General features: G+C 38.1%; 1 protein-coding gene across 1 annotated transcript in view; it reads left to right on the forward strand.

The window, feature by feature from the left end:
• Nucleotides 1–5,009: 5,009 nt before the first annotated feature.
• Nucleotides 5,010–27,868, forward strand: part of Ptchd1 (patched domain containing 1) — a 33,153-nt gene continuing 10,294 nt past the window's right edge. Inside the window, exons 1-3 of the mRNA XM_048796377.1 lie at nt 5,010–5,084; nt 7,155–7,223; nt 18,518–19,178. Coding sequence (XP_048652334.1) covers nt 5,010–5,084; nt 7,155–7,223; nt 18,518–19,178 — 805 coding nt within the window. The remainder of the gene's footprint in view (nt 5,085–7,154; nt 7,224–18,517; nt 19,179–27,868) is intronic.

The following is a 27,868-nucleotide window of genomic DNA, read 5'->3' on the forward strand; positions in this document are numbered from 1 at the left end:
TCAGCTCATGGTTAATGGACTGTCATCTACAGGGTGATCTGCCAAATCTACCAGTCTCTACCTCATAGAAAAACAGTATGAGATTTCCTCACTGAGAGGTGCTTGCTGCCTATTGGCATCTTCCTTTATGCAGCTGTATGCAAAGCACTATGAAAATATTGCCAATTCAGAATGACCTGTTCTTGAGCATTTCAGTTTTCCCCATATGGACATTTTTGTCCCTTTGTTGCTTAAAAGGAGAAGTCACAAAATTTGCTACTGCCATTATAATAATGCATAAGAACCTCATAATACGTAATAAGCACATTACAGATTATAACAATTATTTGAACTGATTAAGTGAAAAAACATTAAGGTATAATTTCAGGGATACTATGGTGTTCCAGGTTCCTCTGACACAATGTCTCAGCTTTCTATAGTTAAGTTATTTTCAGGGTAATAGAGTAACACCTAAGCTCATCCATTTCTTAAATGAACCCAAACTTAGTTCTGAGATCTATAGGATCTATAGGTTGGTTTATGTTGATTCTGGTAAAGCTTCTTCAGTTTGGAGAGAAGAAATGCTAAACTGAGAATTAAAAATCTCTTGACTCCTAATTCCAATGTGCTATTCTTCTATTCTTTCTAGAAATGCTTACATTAATATCTTTCTGTGTATTCCCTTGAGAGCTGGGCTGGAAAAGCATTGCTATACTTTTTGTTGTTGTTTTTAAATTGCCACAGTATCTTTACTTTTACAGTCATAAAAGTATATGTACTCACTTTAACAATTATCTATTCCCACATGTTCTGATTCCTCATTTGTTTGCTTTTGTGTTTGCTGTGCTTTGTTTCCTGAGTGATTGAGAACTAGCTAGTACTTTCACTTCATAGCTTCTCAGTATTTAACTAGGTTTCAGGACTTGCAAATGGAAGCTGTTTGATGCATACTGATGTTGCCAAAGAAATAAGTATATTGGCTTATCAAGAACGTTTGTCTTGAGTGTTGTATGCCTATTCTTTGTATGAACTGTGCTGGGAGTGGAGATAGAACAAAGAATAAGATTCAGTTCCTCCTGTTAAAGAGCTGAATGAAGATGCCATTATAATATGGCAAGTGATGAACTATGTGTGTCCATACATAGGGCACCAGGGAGAACTTTATCTGCATTTACATGGAAGGCTTCCTGGAGGATGTGATGTCTCCACTGAGCCCATCACTCCTCATAAATACAAAATCCTAGAGGGAGGGGAGGGGACTATGACTTGGCTACTCACTCTGCAGCCTTTTCAGAAACAGTCCCAGTTTCTTATTAGTGCTGATTTGTAGCAGCTTCTCCCTCAAATAGAGGACAGGGCTCTAAAAAGTGCAATGTAGATTCTTCCTGCCTCACATCAAATAACTCACTGCAGAATATCATGTTTATTAAATATTGCCAGTGTACCTCCCACAAAAAGAGAAGTGCTACTTCTCAGAAATAATGTAACCCTTATATCATGACAGAGGCAGTTACTCAATAGCAATGACACCACCAGACAGTGAGGAAGAATAGGTGATTTCTAGGTATTAAATTAAAACCATCATGTGCTTCATGAACAGCAACTCATGGATGAACATGCCAGCTCCATTTTGTGATAAAGATGAGGAAAATGTTCTTGGTACACAAAAGAGTACTGACCACCTGTGGTGGGCTTTTCTGCCAGATATTTTCTCTCTATTGTCTCACTCAAGGATCAATAGCACTACGAGATAGTAATTCAATTTTGATGATAGGGAAATTGAGGCTCGGGATGGATAAATTTCTCAAGGTCCACAGGAAGTGTCCTAGTTGGATATGAACACAAATCTGTATAACTCCAGCGTCAGGCTGTTTCTAGCATGCTGGGCTGCCTCTGGAACTCTTCTTTCAGTATTTTCAGTCAGTCTAGTCTTGAACTTAGATATTCTCCTACAAATCAATAAGGTAAAGACAAAACAATCCAATAACCAAAGGAGAAAAAGGCTTGAATGGACACTTTGAAAAAGAGGATAGCCACAGAGCTAAGGAGCATGCAGAAGGGTGCTTAGCTTTAGTTACCATGGAAATGCAAATTAAGACCATAATGAGATACCAATGTATACCCACCAGAATGATAAAATTTAACAAGACTGATAATACCAAGTATTGATGAGGGTGTAGGGCAACTGAAACTCTCATATATTCCTGGTGGCAATGTAAAAGAATGTAATCACTTTAGAAAACTTAATCTAATTATATGCCCATTCTGTGATCCTGAAATTTCACCCCTAGATCTATATACCCAGTGGTGTGCTAGGGCTGCCCTCCTAAAATCTGATTGGGCACATCTCTTCCTAACTCATATCCCCTTGGTAACCTGAAATTTGACCATGGAGAGAGTATTTAAAAACACAAACCAGATATATTTTTATTAAATAACTGATGGTTAAACATTTACCAGCACACCACTATATATACCTGAGAGAAATTAGGAAGTATATCCAGGAGTGTCCACAACAATTTTATTTATAACAACCCAAACCAGAAATAACACAAAAGGTCCACCAACAGGAAAATGGAAAAATAAATTGTATCTGCTCACAAAAGAATACTATACAGCAAAATAACTAATTACTGATAAACAACATAGATGGATCTTATAGGTCATCACTTGAGTAAAAGATGACAGTTACAAAAAAATACATACTGCCTGATTCCAAGTACAGGAAGCTCAAGAAAAAGCAAAACAATGTTGATAGAAGTCAGAACATTTTTCCTCTCGAAATGGTGGAGGTATTAACTGGGCAAGGACATGAGGGGGCTTTCTGGGTGCTATGGATATTCTGTCTCTTGATCTGAGCAATGTTTATATGGGTGTGTACATATAAAAATGCATTGTACTGTACACTTTAGATCTGTAAACTTTATAAATTACACCTCAGTAATGAAAAATGTACACACACACACACACACACACACACAAATTCAGTGAACCCTGTGAGTAAGGCAGAAAAGTTGTAATACCATCCCAGAGTACAGAGCATCCAACAATAGTGAGTACCAACAAGAAGAAAAGCAGCCTGAATTTTGGCAGACAAACCAGCTCAGTTTTACTGACATCCGACACACTGCCATCATGGAGACTTTCAACACCTGTACTGGCAACAGTGCCGATGCCTAGAGAATTTGTCTCCACCAGCACATAATCCCCAGGCACATCACTGCCTGGGAAGGAATCCAGTGAACACATCAGCTGTCTCTCCCACACACCTACTGCCATAACAGCAGAAATACAGAAATGTAAAGATAGGGACTCTCGTCCAACTTGGGCAATATGCCAGCATTTGCTGTCAACAGAGAACACTGAAGCTTGAGACCTTACCTACTGAGATTTCCCAGAAGGACGCACAGAGGCTTCCAACTATATTGCTAAGCTTTTTTCAAATAAGTAAAGTCAAAACCATGCCTGTTTCCTTTATTACCAGCAGGAGAAAAAAATGAGAGATGGTATCATTTCTCAGTTCTCCATTCTTGGCAGGATGCAGGCCTGAACCCTTCTTGAGGAGTTATGGTATATTCTTGTAATTAATATACCCATGATCCATCATGTCATCAGCTTTAAGCCTTATGAAAAGATTGGGCTATGCCTATCTATGAGGGAGAAGTATAGTTGATAACATCTGGCCATATATACTTATGAACTTGTTCAGGGTTATTTGGAAAAATATGGATTGTATACTGTTTTAGTCAGCTTTTTTTGCTGCTGTGACTAAAGGACCCAACCAGCACAATTGTAGAGGAGAGATTTATTTGAGGGCTCATGGTTTCAGAGGTCTTAGTCCATAGAAGGCCAGCTCCGTTCCTCAGGGCTTAAGGTGAGGCTGAACATCATGGTGGGAGAGAGTGGCAGAGGGAAGCAGCTCACATCATGGTGATCAAGAAGCAAAGCTTCCACTCGCCAAATACAAATATATATTCCAAAGCCACACCCTAATTCCCACCTCCTCCAGCCACACCCTACCATTTCAGTTACCACTGAATTAATACCCATCAGGGGATTAATTCACTAATTGGGTTAAGACTCTCACAACCCAGTTGTTTTTCCTCTGAACTGTCTTGCATTGTCTCACACATGAGCTTTTTGGGGACATCACATCTAAACCATAACACATACCTACTATGTACATCATCAGAAAAAAATGTGTCCACTGTCAAAAGATGCAGTATGAATCTCACAAGATCCTAACTTTACTCCCTAAGGGTTGGGTTTTATTTCCACATTAGTAGCTTGGAATATACAGGACATTGAGGAGTTGGTTTTAGACTGCTTTTGTATTTGAGGACACCTGGAAACTCAAATTCCACAGGCTTTGCACATTATTAGACATTGTCTTAGTTTGGGTTTCCCTAGAAGAAAACCCTGGAACAAGAAATCAAGTATAATCATTTTATTTGGGAGGTAAAAGGCAAGAAGGGGAACAGAGGATGAGCCACTGGGGAAGAAGCCTAAAAAGGTATATAATTAAGTAGTCCACTTCCATGAGCAACTAGAGCACAATCTCATTGGGGAAGGTCTGGGAACCAGTTTAAAACACACTCACCTCAGAATGATACTATCCGTGGGAAGGAAGTTGGTGTTTTCATATACCAACTCCCACCTGTCATTGGTTGAGGGCTGCTCCCAAGGAGTGTTAATTCCCTAGCACTCTGGCCTGCCAAGCAGATGGCGAAGTCGGCTCTCTGACAAAGAAGTGTGGGTGCTGGCATTTGAAGTCAGGCAGGTGTGTTCTCAAGAGATAAGAGCTAGAGGATATGAACAAGGTGCCAACTGCATCTGCTACTGAATAACTTGAAACAACTGGCCAGAAATTCCTGTGTTTGTATGGTCTCTAGCTGCACTTTAGAAATGTACACTTTAAGAAATGAAAGGCCACACATCAGCTAAATTTGCACATCGATAAATCTGTAATTGATAGGTGGCACATTAAGATCCAAGCCTGGAAAATGCAACCCAAATGTTTAGCAAGTACCATGGAGCTGAAAGTTATCATCCAGTTTTACTCCCTGGTTTACTTCCTGGGTCAAGCTATCCAGATATATAAAAAGGTAGAGACATAAATCTGCATCCTTTAAGCGAGTATGACCACTATGAATCAGACCTTCATTTCACCAGTGAACTAGTTTTTGCATTAGAGATTTATTCCATCTCTCTGCCTCACTCTCCAGCCTTCCCAATGTAGTTATCACACTATAGGCAGAGTGATCTTCACAAGACAGATCTCATCCCCCTTTTAAAACCTTTCATTGGCTCCCAGTTGCCCACAAGACCAAATCTGTCTTCCAATTCAATACACAAGGCCTTGTGTGGTTTGAACCTTTCTTGCCTCTAACTTTCAAATTTCCTATCAGCCTAAATTACTTCCATTTACCCTGACATCTTTTTTCTGCCTCTGAGACTCTGTCGGTGCTAAAGCTTCCACATGAAACATTCTCCCCACCAGTTCCTCACATATGGATAAGCTTCTGCCCATGATTAACTCTTCATTCTTTGGTCCTAATTTACAAGTCACTTCCTCCAAGAAGTCTTCCCTAATGCCCACAAGTCTAGCATGGATGTTAGTAAACTGTACACCTTAGTAAACTGTACATCTTACATGTTAGTAAATTGTACATCTCCCATCTTAGAAATCCACAAATTTTGTAATTGCCTCATGGTGTGTCTTTATCTCAAATCATCTGCATTCTCTGTGAGGACAGAGACATATTTGTCTTGTTCACATGGCTTAAGCTGTGATTTACTCATAGATTCTAAAAAATTTCATTGAATGGATGAACGAGAAAATCCTCCCTCATTTGACCCATTTCCTGTCCGATTTTTACTTCATTGCACTCCCATCCACTACTATTATGTATGATTATGTGTGCACATGCACACAGTAACAGATACCCACACTTACACAACACACCAACATACTAGACTCCCTGTACCCTATACCCATTAAGCTTCTACTATCATAGTACTATGACACTTCACTTTGTGGTTTGCCTGTGCTAACCAATTCTGACAATATACCTATAGTCTTTCCCCAGACTTAAGTTTCTTGAGGGTAAGATTATGTGTTAAATTTCTTTATATCCCCAGGGCTTACATAATTCCCAGCATAGGGCATACATCTAATACATGTAGAGTAAATGAATTGTTATTATAAATTGGTGATGAGGTACAGAAGACTTTCTCTAATTCTCAACAAGATTTATGTCTCTACCTCTCTGCCCTCCCACCTGCCCAAGGTCTGAGATCCAGCACAGACTTCACATCTATAAGCCTGAAATTTTTCAACAACCAAATCAGCAAGCCACTGTCAGCATTAGAGCAAGATAGACTCACCCAGAGTGACATCTTTGGACATTAAAGCAATCTTTGCTCCTGGCTGTGTAAACCACTTCCAGAAGTCTCTGTCAGCGAAATAGCTGAATGGATGCCACCTGTTGATTCCAGCAGGGTTGGTGTACTCAGGGAAGGTAGATGAAATGTTTTGAGAGTTCTAAAGATGCACTTCACCTCTGCAATAGGAAGCAAAACTGGGCTGCAGAATAGCTGGATTTTGCAAAATATCAGAGCCTTGTCATGGAAGAAAATTGCAATGGTGAAAGAGTAGGTATGGTTGGAAGTGATTAGACATAGAAGGTTTTCTTTTCTTTTTTGAATGTGTTCTCTTTTTATTATAATTACCAAATCATATTAATTATACAAATTAGCGTGTTTCACTGTGACATTTTCATACATACACATACCATGCTTTGATCATATCCACTTTCCCTACTACCCTCTCTCACCCTGCTGTCTCTCCCTATCCCCCTAGTCCTCCTCCCTTTCCCTAATAGTTCATCCAGAAGGTAGAAGTTTTTCCAAATTCCTTTCCTGGGGTCCTTCATGATGATAGGGTAGTTTCATGAGCAATATTCTAGGTTGCATTAGCAAATTAAAAGATTATCATCCAAGGTCCACGTGAGGCATTGAAGAGACAAAGTCGCATCAGTTCTTATATCCTCTAAAACATCCACAGTTAGAACTCACATTCTATTTGCCTGTGTTGGTACCACTTTATGCTTGATATAACTGAAATTAATGGTGCCCTGTTGCACTCTCATAATTATTCCAGTTTGATAAATTAGATGGCAACACCACCTATTGACAGCAGTACCAGTAGTGGCAGAATCTTCAAATGGACATGGCTTTTAATGGTAGGTACAGAGGAGTTTTTATATTAGTCTCTAGATTTGTGTATTTTTTAAACTTCTAAAAAAATACAATACACATAAAAAATTCAGACTGCCCTATAATTAAGCATAGCACATAATTATTTTAGTCCCCAATCTCCTACCTAAATTGTTTCTCTGCTCATGTACTTTTTTAGAGCATAGTCTAACAATATCCATTTGTCTAAAGAGATTAGCCATTTGTCTGCAGCATGGAAGCAACAGGACCAAATTCAATGTCATCCATTTATTTAAGATGTAAATGATATGCATGTGGCACAGTAGCCTTTGGGTACAAACGAAACATCATTCAATGTCACCAGTGAAAATATAAATCAGCAATAAGGAACAAACCTTTTAGATTCCTTCTTTTCCAGTGCATCTTTGTTGAGTTCCTTCTGTATGCCAAGTACTATTGTAGGTGCCTGAATACAGGACTAAATGAAACAGACAAAGCCCCTGCCCTCATGGAGCATATATATTCTAGTGTTAATCTGCCTTTGTGGAGGGATGGATACTCAAGTCCTTTAACCCCCCTCCCAACTTCAGTCTGATGTTTTGCAATAAGTCCCCAAGCTGAGAGCCCTTTTTACCAAAACATCTGCAAATTTTTTTTGTTCTTTTTCTTGTGTTTGTGGCTGTGGGGGAGGGGTAAAATAGGAAACATACATGATACAAAGGATACTATTTGGACTTATGTCAGTCTTGTATATTTTTCACATCTGTTTTCATCTCCAGCTGGTTAAGCATGGCTGTCACTGGGGATTGTGGCTTTCTCTGTGGTTTTTATTATAAATATCTGGAATTCACTGGGCTTCTATGTGCAGTACAGGTCAGAATGTTGTTGCTTTTCCTAGGCTGCTTTGTCATATTTGACCCCTTGACTTTTCTATGGCAGTACCATATCATGCTATGATGGATCATGCTTAAACCTAATACCAGAAAGCAAATTTGCCAATATCCAAATGTCCAAAGCAGAGAGATTAAGAAGTAAAGTCTTTGCCAAAGAAACTCCCATTGGGGAACAACCTTCTAAGTCTAGCATTTAAGTCTGGGCTGATTGACTTATTAAATTTGTGACTGTGGGCAGGATTATTTAGGCTCCGTTTCCTCACCTGCAAATGAGGGTATAATATCTACCTCCCTCAGTTGCTGTGATGATTAAATAATAGTTGTAGCATTTTTTGCACAATGTCCAACACTTAGTAGGGACTAAATACCTTTTCAGTTTCCTCTTTTTTACCTACCATATTTCCCTGACTGTCTGAATTCCTTTAGTTGATGTGCACAACAATATAACTAGGGAACTAAGCTGAAGAACATGGATGGTTTGCAGACTGGAAACTTATGTTGGAATTAGGGAGTACCAACTTTTAAATGCTATTCACTTAAAATATTTATACTAATGCATGCTGCTAACTCTGTTTACCCCTCAATCATATGGCAAAATCTGTCACCTTTACATTTCATTGAATATACTTTTCAAAACAACTGAATAAGTTTCATTACTCAAAGGAAAAAAATGGGAGGGAGCATGGCAAAACAGAAGATCGAAATGGGACATTCTGTTTGTTAATTTTGATTTTGTTATCAAACATTTACTGGGTACCACTTGTGTGTCAGAGGCTACACTGAGCAGTTTACATTGAATTGCTTATTTATCCTCCAAAAATCTTAATGAGGTAGGCACCATTATTGTCACCATTTTACAGATGAGGAAACTGAGGTGCACATCCACAAATGCCAAAGCCAAGATCTGAGCTCAGGAAGTGTGTCCATCAAGCCAATCCATTTCACTAATATTAGCACCTCCTGAAAGAGTCAAGGCCTTAGATTTGAGGCTCAGTTTGCTCTCTCAGACCTCTTTTCAGATCAGGAAAAGGAGAACAGCAGCTATGATACTCTTGTGATTTTTTTAAGGGTGTTGACTTTGTATAAGAACCTTGAGAACAGAGGGAAATTATTTCCAAGAAAATGCACTATCAGGCAATATACTCTTTTATGAATTGCATCAAGTACTCATTCTTGTAAGGCTCATGGTCCATCATTCAAGATAGCAGTTAGTACATCATTAGGTGGATCTTTTTTCTTGTTTCTTCTTTCATCAGCTATAATTTTCATTGTTCTCAATCTTGGTGCCCATTGAAACTTAGTCCTTTCAAGGAAAGAAAATGCCAAAGAGCTCATCCAGTGGAGACATTTATTCATATTTTTTCAATTTAATGTTGTTACTAATTCAGTTTTAAATATTTCGGAGAGATGGCCTATATGGATCTTTAAAAATATTTTCCATAGGCTTAAAAGTGTGCATTCAAATTATACAGGGGCTTATGCCGAGTGTGTACAACCTTGTTTACACTTGTGGAAATGGAATAAATGATGGATAAGTAAGACTTTCCTAGCCCAGAACCATTGTCTTTTTCCTGAAAGCCTGCCCTGGTACACTAAACTGTCTCTTGAAAACCAAACAAAATTGTTTGATACACCTCTTAGGGAAGCTCAGTTTCTGACAAGACTCTTAGGGATACAGAGGGGATAAGAAAGGGAAAGAACAAACACTCACTGAAGGTCAATTAGATGAAACACATAAAATTGCCATTCCTGACCCACTTTAAAAAAAAATTAGATGTTGGTGAACCTTTATTTTATTCATTTATTTATATGCGCTGAGAATCAAACCTGGTGTCTCACACATGCTAGGCAAGTGCTCTACCACTGAGCTACAACCCCAGCCCCTGACCTACTTTTGAACCTATAGAAAGGGCAATTTCATATGGTTTAATCCAATGCTAAACGCCAGACCAAACACCTTTTTTATGTTATCATAGGGACTCTATGGGGTAAGGATTATCTCCATTTTACAGATAATGAAACTGAATTAAATGTATAAAGTCATTGTCTTACTTTGGTTTACCCTAGCAGCTTATCTGGAGTTAAGGACTCTATGCAAGTAGTGTATTTGGAAGACAATCCAAGGAAGCACTGGGAAGAGAATGGCCACGTGAGACAGGGAAGGGAAGCAACTGGTTATGAGAACTCTGTGGAAAACTGGAGCTTAATCATCCTAGGGAACTCTGGGAAACAGTAAGGAAACATGCTGCAGGGTTATTCAGCTTGGGGGGACATGTGAGCTGGGTTGTTTATATACACACTGTCTTTAGAAATAGGTCCAAGCTGCTAAGTATTGTGGTACTATGTTAATTTTCTAGTGTTTCCACATTAGGCTGGAAGTAGGGCTGATGTGCACTGAAGTAGAAGTGGGGGGATATTGAGAAGGCCCAGCCACAGTCCCAAAGCTAGTACTAACAAAGGAAGGGGTTGCACTTGTGACATTCTGACATTTTTAACCCATGTCCTTTTCATGAAATACAAGATGCTATCAAACTGAAAAAGAACGGGGGGGGGGGCTCCAGAACAATCAGGAATCAACACTAGATTATGTCTGAACAGATCTAAGACCACTAGCCAGAGGAAATACCATCCATGCTTCCTAGTGTGTAATAATAGTAATTACATTTACGTAGCCCTCTAGAGTTTACAAAATCCATTATATCCATCACCTCACTTGGCCTTCATCATGCCCCTAAGATAGACTTTAGTTCATTTCCGAGATTATTATACCCATGTGTTTACTTCACAACTATGGAGTAAGTGTTCCAGGCACTATTCTAAGTAATGAAGACAGAGAGATGGGCCAGACAGACACACAATTTAGCATGGCAGAACTCATATTCCAATGGAGGCATCAGAATAAAGAAACAAAGACACATAAAATGTAATGATATATCATGATTGGTTTGTGAAAAAATTAAAATGAAATGGTGATGAATGGTGTGTGTGTGTGTGTGTGTGTGTGTGTGTATGCATGCATGCATGCATGTGCACATGCTCTTGTGTGTTAATTGGGGATGGCATCAAGGAAGATGATTCATTTATGCAGGGAAGTGAAGGAAGTGAAGACAAAAGTTTTGTAGGTTCTAGAGGAAGGACTTTCTAGGCAGAATCAAGAGCAAGAAGAGAAATGGGAACATGGTGAGATATGAGTCTGGAGAGGTCAGCGAGGAATATCCCACATTGGCCATAATCAGCACTTGGGTTTGGTTCTGAAAATAATGAGGAATTTTGGGGGGGTTTACAGAAGAGAAGTACTATGTTTTCATAGACTCACTTTTTGTTTATCTCTGTGTATATGGCCAGCAAAACTCAGAACCAGGCCTAAAATGAAAGACTTCTGATTCCTGATGCAGTACTTCTATCAGATTCACAGTCATCTTGAATGTCTTTGGCATCCTGTTTTTCCTGCCCCTTACATGGTTGGTTTTGGTCTCTTGATCAAATCTTAAAACAGCTCTCAAGTGTTCCCCCTGCGCACTTAGCTCCTTTGATGTTTGTTTGACCAATCAATCTAACGTTCTCCCATTTCTATGAACATCTGGTTCTCTTAAAGCTATTCAGCAAAACTCATCACCCACAAACTTGCCCAACTACAGTTTAAGCTTGATCATAAAAGTCCAGTGAGGACATAGGGAGTTAAAAATTAACCATTCTAATCAGAAAACTTAACTTTACAGATATCCAGGCATCTTCATAATATCAAGAATTTTTTTTAAATTAATCAAGTTTCTTCTAGACTATGGAAATTAAAAAAAATTATCAGATCTGTGATGATTAACTGTATTGTCTTTCTCATTCAGACCAATGTGGAATCATTGCAAAAGTTGTAGTGAGATATTGCAATTGTATTTTTTCTTCACCATTACTGTTTTTTGTTTCTAAAATCTCAGGTTTATTTCTTTCAAATCCAAAGCTGCTTTCTTATTCCAGCCAAGGCTGCAAAGACAAACTCAGCATGTTTGAGGGAATTACAAATTGGGACTGTCTTAGATGATTTTCAGTGTCAACACCCACAATAAGCATGTTTAACCCCACCCCCTGAAAAGTAAGGAGCAAACCAGAAGTGCTCCACTTTTCCCAGACCTGTACTAGAATTGCAGTATTGACAGAGGTAATGATTTGGCACTCAGGACACACGTGCAAAGGAAGAGTGTGGCTAGATAGTCACTTGTTTGGCTTTGTCCACAGCTTAAATTTGGTGTCCTCTGAAAATGTAATGTTTCAAAGGCAGAATGATTATTTCTGTTCACTTATTAAGGGATGACTAACTTGCTTTTGGCTGCACTACAAATGAATCACGGTAACAATCCCCAACTTGCGACTTCTGGTGTTCTGATGTAATGCATTTCTATTAAAAGAAGAGGAAAGAGAGTGGGTGAGAGTGAGATCATGCAAAGACAGAACATAACACCAAGGGAGCTAGCGTAATTTATGAACTGCAGAGACCAGATCCATCCACTTCAAGGTGTTTTCTTGTGTCCTAGGTGAGGATACCTTGCCAATTGGTACCTACCTGTATATAGTTGCAGAATCTAGAGCTAGATCAAGATCTGAAAGGATTCAGTGAAGAAACTATTGATTTAGAGGTGAAACACAGATATTCCTTGAAAGCATTTTGAAGCAATTTTGGTTTGGTATCGATTGGAAGGTAATATTTGGGGATAAATGATGTAGGCTTAGGAAGGCAAACCAACAATCTTCCTTTTTGTATTTTTTGAAATGCATGCAGCTTATTTGGAAGGAATAGAAGAAGGAGGGTAAGAAATGAGACAAGGAAAAGAAGGCAGGTGATGAATGCGATGTCATCAGGCTAACTCCCATTGGAGATGACCAGAGCTCCATCATGCTGGAGACCAATGGAACCCATACCTCCTCCAAGTCTTCCCCCAAAGTTGAGATTGCTAGGGTGCTTGAGACTGCTCCAGAGCATGCTAATTGCCCCCAGATGGGCAGAGTGGCCTTCCTGTCTCCCTTCTTCCCTTTTTAACAAGAAACAAATAAAAGAAAGCAGAAATATATTGTATAAGATCCTCTAACCTCACAGGTATTTTTCCTATGTTAATCGCCACTCAGGAGCAGACACTTCCTTTCTCCCAGATCCCTTCTGTACTCTCCTATACAAGGTGTCCCTGCTGTCTTCTGAGGAAGATCTGAGTGTGCCAAGGAGAGGCAGAGAGGAAATTAGACTCTGGCCTGTCGTGACCAGCAGCCCATACTGGCTTTGTCCCAGGCTCTGCCAGAAGGGGATTAGAAGAGCCAGTGCCTCCCCAGAATGGGAAATCACTCAGGGAAGGGAATCTTTTTCTTTTTTAAAAAGTAAATCTTTTTTCTTTCTGGGTTTTATCTACTATCAGATCTGTCATTGCCCTAAAAAGAACTTCAGTATGTCAGAAAAGCATACCTAAAGCAGCTGTAATGAGTATCAAATTGATATTTATGAAGTTAACTTTCTCTCACCCAGTAACTGATTGTATAGTTTGTGAATGTCATTCATCTTAGAATTATGTAGTGTTAGAACTAGGAGGGTTTTTCCTTAAAGATGACATAGACCAACCACACCTTTTATTTTTTTTTTCCACTGATAAATCTGAGACTTGAAGTCTCAGTCCTGAAAAAGTAGAAGTCCTAAGGTCTAAGGTCTCCAACACACCCAAGGTAAAGACAGAAACCATATTGGAAGCCAAACCCTCTTATGACTGGATTCCACTATGTCCCATGGCCTTTTTTTCTTAGCAAGTCTGTCTAAAAAGTTTTATTTGGAAACTCCAGAGATTGGAAGGGAATGGGTTTTGAGTTTACTGACTTTTCTTATTTTCCTTCCAATCTCTGGAGTTGCCAATAAAACTACTATGTAATACTGCTGTCTAAAGATGAGGCTTGGCTGTTTGTATTATCTCTAGCCCTTATTAGACCTCAGATTAGCAGTATGGTTGGCTTACATACCAGATATTTTCACTACCAGTCATTTGAACCAGGTGGACTGACAATTCTTCATTATTCTTTAATTTCTCTTCATCCTCACTGCTGATTCTGTGTTGGTCTGGGGCTAACTTTTCTTCCGTGAAGTAAGGCTTAATTTAGAATCCTGTACCTATAATTTTGTTGATTATTTTGGCTTCCAATGTGGTTTCTGCTCTTTACTTTGGGTATGTTGGAGACCCTCTGTGGATTATCTGAAGAATAGCTTCCCTTTACTTACTGGGTCCTTTTAGGTGACTTATTGAAATTCTTTAAGCCACCGTTGTTCCAACTGCAAAATAGAGATTACAATTTAACCATTGCCATAGTGTCTTTGTATTGAAAAAGTTTTTTTATAACATTATTGTATTTTCTATACCTTCATTTTATTTATTTTTATATGGTGCTGAGGATTGAACCCAGTGCCTCACACATGTTAGGCAAGTACTCTACCACTGAGCCCCAACTTCAGCCCCAGTATTGAATAAGTTTTTAAAACTACATAGAAAATACTTAGTAGACTAGTTGGTATTACAATCATCATTCTTGAAGAATGAGAGAACAAAGAAGCTAACAAGCAGACTATGAACTCCCATTTTACCCCGTATACATATTGCAGAATCACATGCTTGAATCAAATGTATGAAATATGATATGTCAAGAAAAAAAAATAAATAAATAATAAAAAATAAAAACAAACAAAAAAAGAAGCTAACAATATAAATGGTATGTTTAGAACCTTAGAATGGAATGCCAATTTAACCTGCAGTTCTGGCTTCTTTGGCAGTAAATACAAAAATAATAAAAAAATATAATGATCAGTAAAAATAATAAAAAATATCATAATAAGAATTGACACTGATTGGACTTTACTGGTACAAAGTGCTTAGTGTTGTTTATTATTAGAATCTTCCCATTCTTTTGGACATCGTATCTCATGATTTTTAGTGCACAAGTGCAAGCACACTAAATTCAGGGAACTTATCCTATTATATTAACAACACAGATTTTATGAGTACTTATTGAATGTGTATTGAGTGAATACTAGAATCTAAACAGACAAACATAGATTATACACTGATTCACATGACAGATTCAAACCCTATTAATGGTCAGGACTATTTCCTTTGTGTCATTTTCCCTTTTTTTTCTGAAAGTCTCTTACTCAATTTAATAATAAGCTTATGTGAATTGTGGTTGTACATTTTGTGGATTATCTGAAGCATAGCTTTGATCTCTGACTTGCTTTTTCCCCTGTGAATATATCTGGTATATATTCACAGTTTAGAATGTCTGCTAATGTTTCTGCTGTCCTGATCAGGGCTCCTTTCGGAAAGTAAATCAGGGCATTCTAAAACCATGTACAGGCAAATGTTTAGGTAGTACATGCAGCATGTATGACTACAACTATACAGAGATGCAAGAGTGAATTGTATGCTTGATATGTATTCATGAGAACCAAAGATCAGAACTGAGTTGTTTGAGAAATCATAGAAAGGAGTCTGAACTCTCACTTCCCATTCCTTATCATCTCCTCACCTTTTATCCCACTGAAGAATACCACAGACTCCCCTTGCCCAATGAGAAGCTTCAGCCAACACCCCCTGTCTGTCTGCTTTGTCACTCTGCATCACCCTGCCACACAGAAGCAAGAATGACACACATCCTACCCACCACTCCATTGGAAATCAAGGCAGCTGCATCTCACAGCAGCTCTGATGCTGAGAGTTAAGAAACCTTCCCTCTTAAATTTCAGTAAGGTTCTCATTTTCCAAGACTCCCTTCTATTGTATGATGGTACAGAGGTGAACATGATGTGCACTTCAGAGTATGGCCCCAAGGGTCTGTAGCAGTAGATCTGCAGAGTTGGCAGATCACCGAATAGTTTATAACTCCCCACTCAGCAGGGCATGGTCACCTTAGAGAATGGATGGAAAATATCCCCTTGCTATAATTGGGTTTAGCCCTGTGGCTTTACACCATCTTATTTGGCAATCTTTTTACTCTTGACATATTTAGTAATCACTCTAAGGGAGATTTATTACACTGCTCATGGGAACAAACAATGCACTAAATATTACACATATGCATGCTTTCAATACCACTCCTTTTCTAGTCTATTATGAATCTTTCCCCAAAGTCTTTCTTTTAATGCTAATCAAAACTCCCTCATATTTAAATTTAAATTCTTCTTCATTCTTCCTTCTTCCAAAATAACCATGTACATCTTGAAAATTTTTGTAATTAGCCTTTTTTTCCAGTACTGTGGATCAAATCCAGGATCTTGTTCGCTAGGCAAGTTCTCTATCCTATGTATGTACATATTTAGATAGATATATAGATAGATAGATATGTACATACATACACACATACATATCTATCCTCAATCCCAGGAACTTTTCAATCAAAATTTGTTGGGACATGCTTAAAGAAGAATAGATGAAAACACATTTTTTTCAGTCCAAAACCACCGAAAGACATATTGCTGACTATTAATCCCAAAAACAAAACCAGAAATTTACCATATAATTAGGGTTGTGAAAATAGCCTCTTAGGTATCTCTGGGAAGTTGGCGGGGGGGCAGACAGAGATAGACATATCAAAATATTTCAGCTAAACATAATTCAATAAAGTATTTTCTAAACCTCAAATTTGGCACTCTTACAGAGATATGGGGGAAGGGGACAGTGAGAATTTGGATTAACAGCTCATTGCCTGTGCTAACTAAAGGACTTCGACAGCTGGTGCCCCTCAGACATTTTCAAAAAAGCATAATATCCCACTCACCCAGACATATGCACAGCAAAATATCTTAACAAGTTAATCAATCTAAAACATATTTGAGAGAAAATATATCCAAGTCATGGAGACACTAAGGGGAGAGTCTACTCAGTGCTAGGCACAGTCCTAGATGTACTCATTTACTTAACACTCAACTACATATCTGCCACTGACCTAATTTTGCAGACTGGCCCACATTTTACACAGAAAAGGCAAAGCTACCATAAGAATGACTAGCTGGCTGGTCAAAACAGCTAAATTGGGGACCCAAGTAGGTAGCTACAGCTGAAACAGTTACATGATGACATTTTAAAAGACAGCAATTAACCCTACCACCTCTATCTTCAGGGTTTTCTCAAGCCCCAGTTTTCTCAACTGTAAAATTAATTGTTGAGAGAATTTAAGGTATATAGCCCTAACACATGGTAGTAGTTCATTTAAGTCACTTACTCCCCCTCCACCACCACACCCATATTTTCTCATCTTTCAGTTAGATTACACATATTCCTACATATCTGAACTTTTAGGGGCAATACATTAAAAGCACAAATGCAGGAATTAATGGTGGCAAGAACCCTTATTCAGCTGCTGGCTTTGCTAACCTAGAGGTGTGTGCTAAGGGGCTAGAAAAGCACAGATTCTGGAGCCAGACTGCCTGATTTAGCCTAGCCCTGCCTCTTATTACATGTGTGACCTTAGCAAGTGACTTGGCTTCTCTTTGTCTCAATCTCCTCATCTGAAACATGAGGCTAGTATTCACACTACATTATAGTTATCTATAAGAATCCAGTAAGCTAATCTGCATAAAGATCTAGCACTGCAGTAGGGGCTATTCAATTAATGTTTGTATTCTCATATGTACTTTGATGGTAGACATATACATTATCTGGGCATAGTAAATTTGACAGGAGGCAATGGGTAGAGTAAATCCTACTGGGCTCTTTTAGTATGATTCCCATGATCCCAGCCAGCCTCTTTCAATTTTGTCTCCTTTCCCATATATGCAGACAAGGAGTACCAAAGAATACAAGGGCTCTCAAGGTGAAATTCTTATCTATTATGGTATAGAGTGATTAGATGAGGAGATTATTTAGTTCCCAGCAGTGGCCTGGACTGCAGAGGAACTCTGCATTCAGAATTGTACCTTATTTTCTTTTTAAATAATGTTTTCCAGAGGAAGACAGAACAGGGGACCTATAATATTGTCAAACATTATAGACCAACTGGGTCACAAATAATAACGTGGAAATAATGCTGGTGCTTCGATGCAACACTTGTTGAACTTTAACTGCATCAGAACCCCTGGAGGCCTTGTGAAAACCCAAATCCTAGGATCTACCCTAAGAGATTCTGATTTACTAGGTCTGGAATAGGGCCTGAGAATCTTCATAAGCTCTAAGGTTATGCTGATGCTGCTGGTCCAGGGGCCACACTGTGAAAACCACTGGTCAAACATGTGTTTTGCATCCCTTCTACTCATTTCAGATCTAAGGTTTCAACATTTCATTTGTACATTTTGGCTTATAGATGGAATACATGATCCCCTCCTTCAAAAACACAAGGGAAATATTTGAACTCAGAGTAATGTTACTTCTTAATGTCTAATTTTATTTAATAAATACTGATTGTTATTTTTTTCCCCATAGTTGCATGCTGCTGTGACCAAGATCCAGGTTCCAAGGCCTGGTTTTAATTACACGTTTGCCCACATATGTATCCTGAATAATGATAAGACTTGCATCGTGGATGACATAGTACACGTCCTGGAAGAGTTAAAGAATGCTCGGGCTACAAATCGGACCAATTTTGCTATCACATACCCGATCACCCACTTAAAGGACGGTAGGGCCGTATACAATGGGCACCAGCTTGGGGGCGTCACTGTGCACAGCAAGGATCGGGTGAAATCTGCAGAGGCCATTCAGCTCACCTATTACCTGCAGTCAATCAACAGTCTCAATGACATGGTGGCTGAGAGGTGGGAGTCCAGCTTCTGCGACACTGTCAAACTGTTCCAGAAATACAACAGTAAAGTCAAAATGTACCCTTACACATCCTCGTCACTGAGGGAAGATTTCCAGAAGACCAGCCGTGTGTCAGAACGTTACCTGGTCACCAGCCTGATCCTGGTAGTCACCATGGCCATCCTCTGCTGCTCTATGCAGGACTGCGTCCGCAGCAAACCCTGGCTAGGCCTGCTTGGGTTGGTAACCATAAGCCTAGCCACTCTCACTGCAGCTGGGATCATCAATCTTACTGGTGGGAAATACAATTCCACCTTCCTGGGAGTCCCTTTCGTCATGCTAGGTAATTACTGCCCTTCATTTTTTCTTTTTTTCTCCTGTTGATGGTGTTAACTGGGTCCCTAAAAGGTCAAAAATAGCCATATAACAATTTTGTTTCATTTATGCATCTTCATTGTGCTCAGAAGTCCTAGGATCCATTCTAAAAGGTGCTGGTCATCAGCAAGAAGCAACCCAATCTGATACATGTGCCAGAAACAGAAAGACTTGGGTTCTAGCCCTGATTTTCCATTAAATAGCTATGTGTATTTAGCAGACATTAATCTTCTCTGTGCCCCAGTGTTTTAAGTTGGGTTTCCTCAGAAGCAGACCCTGAGACAAGGATTCAGATACAAGGCATTTATTTGGGAAGAAAGCCCAGGAAGCACCAGTATGGCAGTGACAAAGTGAGACAGGGAAGGCAGACAGCTCAGATTGATGATCAGGTTACTGTTCTAGGCATCTGTGGCTCAGTCCTGCTGGAGACCTTTGGGAGAAATGGAAGAACACACCTCAAGACAGGTCCTCCCCTGAGGGATGAGGAAGCTGTAATATTTTTTTAAAGAGAGAGAGAGAGAGAGAGAAAATTTTTAATATTTATTTTTTTTAGTTTTCGGCGGACACAACATCTTTGTTTGTATGTGGTGTTGAGGACTGAATCTGGGCTGCATGCATGCCAGTCGAGCACGTTACCACTTGAGCCACATCCCTAGCCCAGGAAGCTGTAATATTTACCCAGAAACCCTGTGTGTGATTGATTCATTGAGGGATACTACTCAGGGTAGTTAAGTCCTCAGCACTTCCCCCAGAAAAAGTAAGCACACTCCTGCAGCCAAAGAAAGCCCTCAGGTAACTCTGTAGCAAGAAGCTTTCATTAAGTGCACGAATGGTGAATGGGAGGACACATGGGTTAGGCACTGATAATGTATTCAACCCACAGTTTCCCCACCTTATGGATAGGGTGGATGTGAGCAGCAAACAGAGGACAGCAACATGTGACATCAATAGGAAGTTTTCTTCTCCCTGCTTTTACTACAAACTCAAGAAAATATTTTAAAAGTGATGGTGATGGTGTGTTTTCAGTATATTCGCTCTAGGGGGCCTCAGGAATTCCCTGACAGAGATAATGGTGAAAACAAAGTCACTGTGGTCATAACATCAGTTGCTTTGTGCATTCAGTAAAAGAGATGAAATGTCCACCCAGCCTGATAGCAGAGCTCCTTACAGGCCAAGGATTCAAGCAGTTAGCATTCTCCCTTTTTTGTGTCAACTTCTCATCAATTCCTTTAGCAAAATTAAAATGTCATTCGGAATTAGATACTAACATTACGAATGAAGTGGCATTTTTTGTTGACTAGGAAATAACCATGATTGAGTTCATTAGTATGCCTTCTGCGCTATTTTGGAGTAGTAGAAAAACAAAGAATTTTCTCAGGAAATCTCAACTGCTTTATGGTTAAGTGATAAGCAGGGCTGGTGGAGCTGCAAGGCCACAAAATTACATTCTTCCCTCTATGCTCTGTGGCCTGAGGGAATTAAGACCTCGTCAATAAACATATACTAGTAGCTTTTGTGGAAAGTGGGGCACTGTGTGAAGACTAAGCAGTCTGAGAATTTGCTAGAGCAGTTTACTTGTCACTGCCAAAAACAACAGAGAACAGGATTGCAGTACTTCTTCCTGAGTTCAGTCTGTTAAGAGGGCAGTATAACTTGCTTCTTTAAAATAATCCCAAGACTATGTGGGTCGATTCTGGAATACAAGGAGGTGCCTTGAAGAGTGAGTAGGACTGAGTATTAGTAGCTTCCACAGAGACTTGAGTCAAGGTTTAAATTAAGATGTTTTGTTCATGATTAGTCACATGCTTAAGTGGTTGGGGGGTGGGTGGAAGATTTTAGCTTTTCATTTTAAAAATAGTGTTTTTTGTTGTTGCTTTTGCAGGAGGAAGATAAACAGGAATAAGAAAAGGGTGGGGGACTGAAGGGAGATAGTAAGGTTCTTAAGGTGAGGGGAAAAGAATGTCAGAGCTAGAAAAAGGACTATTGCTGCTGGCTTTATGACACTCTAGGTTGTTACCAGTGAGCTTAAAGCACATTACAATATTTAAAGCTTCTTAAAAATTAATTGTACTAAGTAAAATAAAACTATGATTAAAGTTTCTTAGAATTAATTTTAAATAAAATAGCTGTATTCCAAATTCTGAAAATGAATTTTATTATATAAAATAAATTGCAGTATTTAATCCTTCTTAAAACTTATCTTTGTACTTTTTGAAGTAGTTTGAAATATTTTAAGTAAAAAGCAACACAAAAAAATAATATGAGGGGCTGGGGTTGTGGCTCTGTGGTGGAGCACTTGCCTAGCATGTGTGAGGCATTGGGTTCAATACTCAGCACCACATATAAAGAAATAAAGATCCATTGACAACTAAAAAAAATATTTTTTTTAAAAGAATATGCAACACGTGAGACATCATTGGGATTGCTGGGGCTGCAAGGCCACAGATTTTTTTTTTCCTATTCCTGTTAGGAACTCAGGGGAAGGTTATAATGTGGTGGTGATGGTATATTCACTCTGAGGGGCTATAGGAAATCCTTGAAACAGAAAATGGTCAAAACAAAGCCACAGTGATCATAGCATCAGTTGCTCTCTCTGGTAGTACTAGATCTGGAAAGGAGGTAAGAGACGGTGGAATAGAATGATGCTGTAAGCACAGAAGTGTCTTTTAAAAACAAGTCCAGAAATAGTACATAGCTACACAATTCAACAGAGACCAAGTATCGCTGAACTTTACATCAGAGTTCAATTCAGAAAAATCAGGCATTTTTAGTGAAAGAGAACAAGCACTGCAGGTGCCTAATATTCCCTTGTTTGCAATTTGTGAGGAATGTTACATGCATTGATTGTGATGGCAGTTTTCCCTGCTGACAATCAGTGTGCAACCTTTCTGTACATATTCAGCCCAAAGAGTTCTCAAATTACCCAGTCACAACATAAAAGGAAGCTATGCATTTTAGTAGCTAAGGCCCATTTGCAATAAATACTTTGTGTGATATAATGAGTGCTTAATATGTTCATAAAGCTAACAGTGCCTGGATTTAGGACGGTTGCCCTTCTAGATTTCTCAGATAAACTCTTCATTCTTAGAGTATGATTGTAAAATGAAGTATAAGTGAGAGCAGATTCATAAATGTTGTATTCAAGACCAATGTTTAGTTGTGCTTTTTTTTGATGATGATCTGTCCTAAAATACCAATAAAAAATTCAAATGACCAAGAATTAATGCAGTGGTAAGGGTTTTGTACAAGTCAATTAACTGTCCAATTTGCCTGCCCATAACATCATAAGTGCTATGCTTAATCTAAGCAGATTTAAGCAAAATTTCTTGATTTTTAGTACATTTTATAAATAAAATATCAAATCAAATTTATTTATGATCTCATTTAGGGGGAAAACTATCTTAGAAAAAGTCTCAAATGCAGACATTTTCCTGGCTGTCAATAGGTCTATAATAGATAAACATTATAGACTTAAAATTCCACAAACATTCTCAGTGTGATGCCGGTCACATAAGGCCAGATCCAGCCACATGCCAAAATGGCAATAGATTTAGAATGGAAAATTTTAAGACCACGTGTGTTATGCAGTATTAAGCTGACAAAATTCCAGAAGAAGAAAGAATTTGGATAAACTCTGAGAGTTCACCATAATGGGATATGATTGTGTGTTTCTAGCCAAGATGATACGTGACATCTCTGGCAATAAGAATATATCCTACACCGATGAATCATTTTGGCAATGATGTAAGCATAGATACATCATGATTTAGAATGTTTTTAATCAGTGTCATGCATATTAGACCATCCCACTTCTGCCAAAACCTCTGTCCAGATGAGTCACATCAGTTTATTTAGAGCTGAAATCCTAAAAGGTCTATAGTATTATACATGCTCATTGATATTTTTTAGTTACTGTAATTTGGAGAAGAGTTTATTTTGTCTATGTTTAATATCATGCATAAAATAACATTCCTTTTTTCCAAACTATATTGATATCAGGTAGTGAGGTACTTAGAATTTGTAAATATATCACACATCATTTTAATTCATTATCAAATTTCCTTTAAATGATGAGAATTCACACCGTTGTTCTCCAGTTGAGTATGATTTAAGAAATTGGCATAGGTTTTGTATGTGCAAGCTCTCCTTATAGGCGTACTATTTCCATAGCTTTGCTGATCAGACACAAATCAGGAAAGGAATGGAATGTTAGAGAATATAGAAGAAACAGAAGGAAGATTTTTCTTCCTTGTGCATATGGAAAGTTTGTTGCTTCATGTACATTCTGTGTTGCTAAAAGGAGAGAACTGAAGTCATGGTGAAAGATAGTTTAGGTATTAGTTCCTAAGTGGTAATCTATTTGTAAGGGTCACTTTGCCTTTATTGAGATACAAGACCCTGGAGATCAGATAAAATAAAAAATACTACTCAAGCCCCATTTCAAATGTTTAGAAATTTCAAAGAACACAAATATCCAGGGGTGCCCTCTTCCTTCTTTATTATCTAACCAGTCCATACAGATTCAAGGATGTGAAAGGAAGAAAATGTGGATTAAGTGCTAGGAGAAGAATAATAGCAGGGAAATTTGGCTTCTTCCAGCTATTATACCAAGATTTGCTGTATTTTTAGCAGAAATCAAGTTGTATTCAGTTCTTTAAGGCTTTGTTCTCATATTATGCCACTTGAAATATGATGCAGCATATAGAAAACATAAAAGTGGTTTGAGACTGGGTGTGGTGGTGCATGCCTGTAATCCAGTGATTCAGGAAGCTAAGGCAAGGCAGGATCACAAGTTCGAGGCTGCCCTCAGCAATTTAGTGAGGCCTGGCCTCAAAATAAAACACAAAAAAGGATTGGAGAAATAGCTCAGTGGCAAAGCAACCTGGGTTCAATCCCAAATACCAAAAACGGGGAGGGGTAAAAGTTCTTGTGTAAGAATTTAGGTCCACCTGAAAAACTGTATCTCTCAATTATTTTTACTCTAAACATAAGCAAATTTGAAAGTTTTTTTTTTGTATTCTTATATATTCCTACAGTCAAGAAAAAGATTAAAAGAAGGGAGGGCAGATAATAATAAAGTTGGAACCATATGAAATTAACAGTATCCAACGGTTTTTGACCTAGAAAATTGGTACCAATAGGCAACCATTTTTGAACTGCAAAGATGATAATTTCATATGGTTCAACCTAATATACTATCTGCATGACAGAAAAGTCTTCAATTAGAGTGCCATGGAAATACATCAATATAAATCAGTAGTGTCTAGGGAAAAAAAAAACATTTATAAAGGTTTTGTTGTTCACTTTTTTGGTGTACATGTGGTTTAAAATAAGAGTAAATCCATACAATAATTTCAAGGTTTGTTTCCTATCTTTTTTAATAATGATCCATGGTTCTATGGGGTTAATTTACATGGAGATTGTGTGATCTAGTTTTGTGATTAGTTCTCACCCATTTATTCTTGTGCTCTACAAATCATATTATGGTGAGGGGGTGGTGGAGAGAAATGGATTTGGGGAAATAGAACAAAAAAAGGTTTATTGTTCCATTCCTAAACATAAACTAAGATGGAACCAGGATTGGAACACAGATCCAAGAAGGCAGAACTCAATTACGTACAAGAATGCCAAGGTATTTCGTCTTTGACCCAGGTCTCCTAGGTATTCTCTGGGTGGTCTATGTACTTGGTCTTGCCCAGGGAATGGGGAAGTGGAAAACCTGATGAAGGCTATGCAGCAGAAAGCAATATCAGGGCACTAAGCTGATAAAAATAGACCATGAGGCAAAATACCTACTGTCTACATTTGGACCAGAATCTCAGAAATTCACAGTTGGTCAGTCTTCATCAGATGTGTCTACACGAGCTAACAACCCAAGAAAATTCAGTCATTATCAAGGAAAGCCTGAATTTCACCTAGTTATTACTCACCAAGAAACAAAATGTAGACAGATGGAATCAAAGAGAGGGATTCTAGTCCTTTCTCTGCATTGATTTGTGTAGCAGCATTAACATGCTCTGCCTCACCAGTAAAATAAATTTCACACCAGCCTCCTATTCATCTTGTGTATGTGTGTGCATGTGTGTGTAATCTGTGCATAATATATATTGTATTTCATATTAGCTATATTAGATGTCCTATGTAATAAGATATGTAATTATCTCACATTATGCACTTATATTTTACAATGAATTTATAATACAGAACATAGTTTGAATGTTCAAATATAAATACTGTATATTTTTCTGTATATAGTATGTGGTATACATTCAAGCATTTTATATGTAAATATATAGATTATGCTTGAATAACACATGCCATATATTCATACATTTATATATTTTATTTCTCCTATATGAAAAGTTATTACACAATGGCCACAGCATATATTATGGGCCATGTTTATACACACTAGTTTTGTATAGTATATATACATACAGAATCTAAATACTTCATCTTTAAACAAGGAAGAGCTATTAGCAAGTTTGTTTTTTGGACTTTTATTTGCAGCAATATAGTGAAGGAAAATCATTTTTCAGATTCAAACCCAATGCCATGAGGAGAATTATCAAAATGTGTCAAGTCTCAAGTAGAAAGAATAAGATGCATATATTCCCTCTGATGTGAGCATCTGTCTTTACTTAAGCAGAGTACACCTTTACTCTTACTCTTAACTGTGAGACAAAGCAGGCTACGATAAACCAAACAATTCAGCTTATAAAGTAAATGTTTATAACTGGCAAAGTGTAAATGTAACCCAATTAATGAACTTCTCACTGAAAACAGATGTTACTCAATGTAGACATATATACACTTTAAATTTTTTCTTGAAAAAACAAAATCATTAATTTATGTAGATGTCATTGAAAGAAAAGAATTTTATAAACATGAACTACTCAGTGAAGCTTGTCTCAGAATAAAATATGTTTTAAGCAGAGTTTGCTCCTGCATGATATTCTGTGGATTTTTTTAGAAAAAAAAATGTAGTCATTTCATTTCCATGTGTGAAAATTTGGTACCCCCCAGGCATGCTATAAATAGCTTCATTGTCTCATGATATTAAATGTTTTTGAACTGAAACTGAGAGATCATCCATCAGCAAGCCATCTCACTTCACCTCCTCATCTTCTCAGCCATTCAAGCTGAGGAAATCCTGCGAGTAGGAAAGGGATTAAAATGTGCAGAGCACCAAAAGGCATCAATCAGCCTCTGTGCTATGTCTGTGTGAACTGGGGAAGGTGGGAGAATCTGAGCCTGAAGAAAAATCATACCTGCAAAATCCAGATATACAAACTAGATCAATTTGCTTATGGATATTCATTGACAAAACAAATTACCCAAACTGCCTCTCATAGCAAAACCATTAAATAAATTTAAAACACAATTCACTTTATGAACAACTTTCCACAATCGTGTCTACTGGGTAAAGTTAGGTTAACTCTCGACTATTTGTTAGTGGATTCTTGCCTTAGTGGATTAATAAACAACCCTGAAGGTTTTGGCCAGACCCCAGAAGAGAGTCTGGGTGAAGAGAGAGATTTAATCTGTGAGTCTGCTGGAGAGTTTCCCTAAGTGACTGGAGGATTAGCTAGTTGAGTTTCTTCCACCAGCAATGTTAATTATCATCTGTGCTGTTTTTTTTCTTTTCAATAGCTCCAAAGCCTCAAAGTTCACTGCACATACAGATACAAAAAAGTATCTTTGAAAAGAAGAAAAATTATAGCTTGAATTCTTTAGCATTTGATTTTACTAGATGGCAGTCCCAAAGTCTACCTCTAATAAAATTAATAAAAGCAGTTTCCTTTTTAAAATCGTATTTCTGATCCAAGTTGTATCTGAACATTAGTGAAGAGCTCTACGATCCTTACCCCAGGGCCTGGCTAAAAGCCCATGATGCGTCAAAGCAATCACCCATGAATAACTAGAACTTGAATCTGTGAGTGTGTGTGTCTTAACGCATAGTGATATGCATGTGTTCCAATGTACATAACAATACAGACATTCCATGTAATAAAAATAGAAACATCCTGAATGTGCTTTTAAAAGACAAGCAAGTCTCTATCTTCAAAATTTGATAGATTACATATGTTTTGTTTAACAGTTCCCTTTGGCAACATATCAGCTTTTACTATGACTGTAAGAGGAGGAATATCTTGGGATATGATGGGTCCTGAAATCCTCACTATAATATAGTCTTTTACTCCCAATCTCTAGCTGTGACCTACCCCCTTGATAATGAGCTATGATTTCCATTACTACCATAGAGCCTCTGGTCACCAACATAAAAATCTACTTGGAACTTTGTGTTTAGGCAGCTTCCCATGCCTATCTCTGTAAACTCAGTTACTAGGAAATCCTTGTGAACAGACTTGGGACAGATGTCACAACTGATGCCTTGTGCCAATGATACAGGACCCTTAGTCAGATTTAACAGAGAATCTTATAGAGCTCCTACTTCATAGAAATCTACTAGAGTACAAAACAAACAGTAATACTTTTAAAAGTGCCTTTTTAAAGTGAGGGAAACAATAGTCAAACCTCAGAAAAGTATCTTCAGTCCACATGCAGTATGTTTGCCTACATCTATAATATTTGGCCTCAAAGTCCTGCCTGCTGGATTCCAGCTCCAAGGTTAAGAGTACTGTGGATAATGGAAAT

The sequence above is a fragment of the Marmota marmota genome, unplaced genomic scaffold (genome assembly GCF_001458135.2).
Source record: "Marmota marmota marmota unplaced genomic scaffold, marMar, whole genome shotgun sequence".
Classification (NCBI taxonomy): Eukaryota; Metazoa; Chordata; class Mammalia; order Rodentia; family Sciuridae; genus Marmota; species Marmota marmota.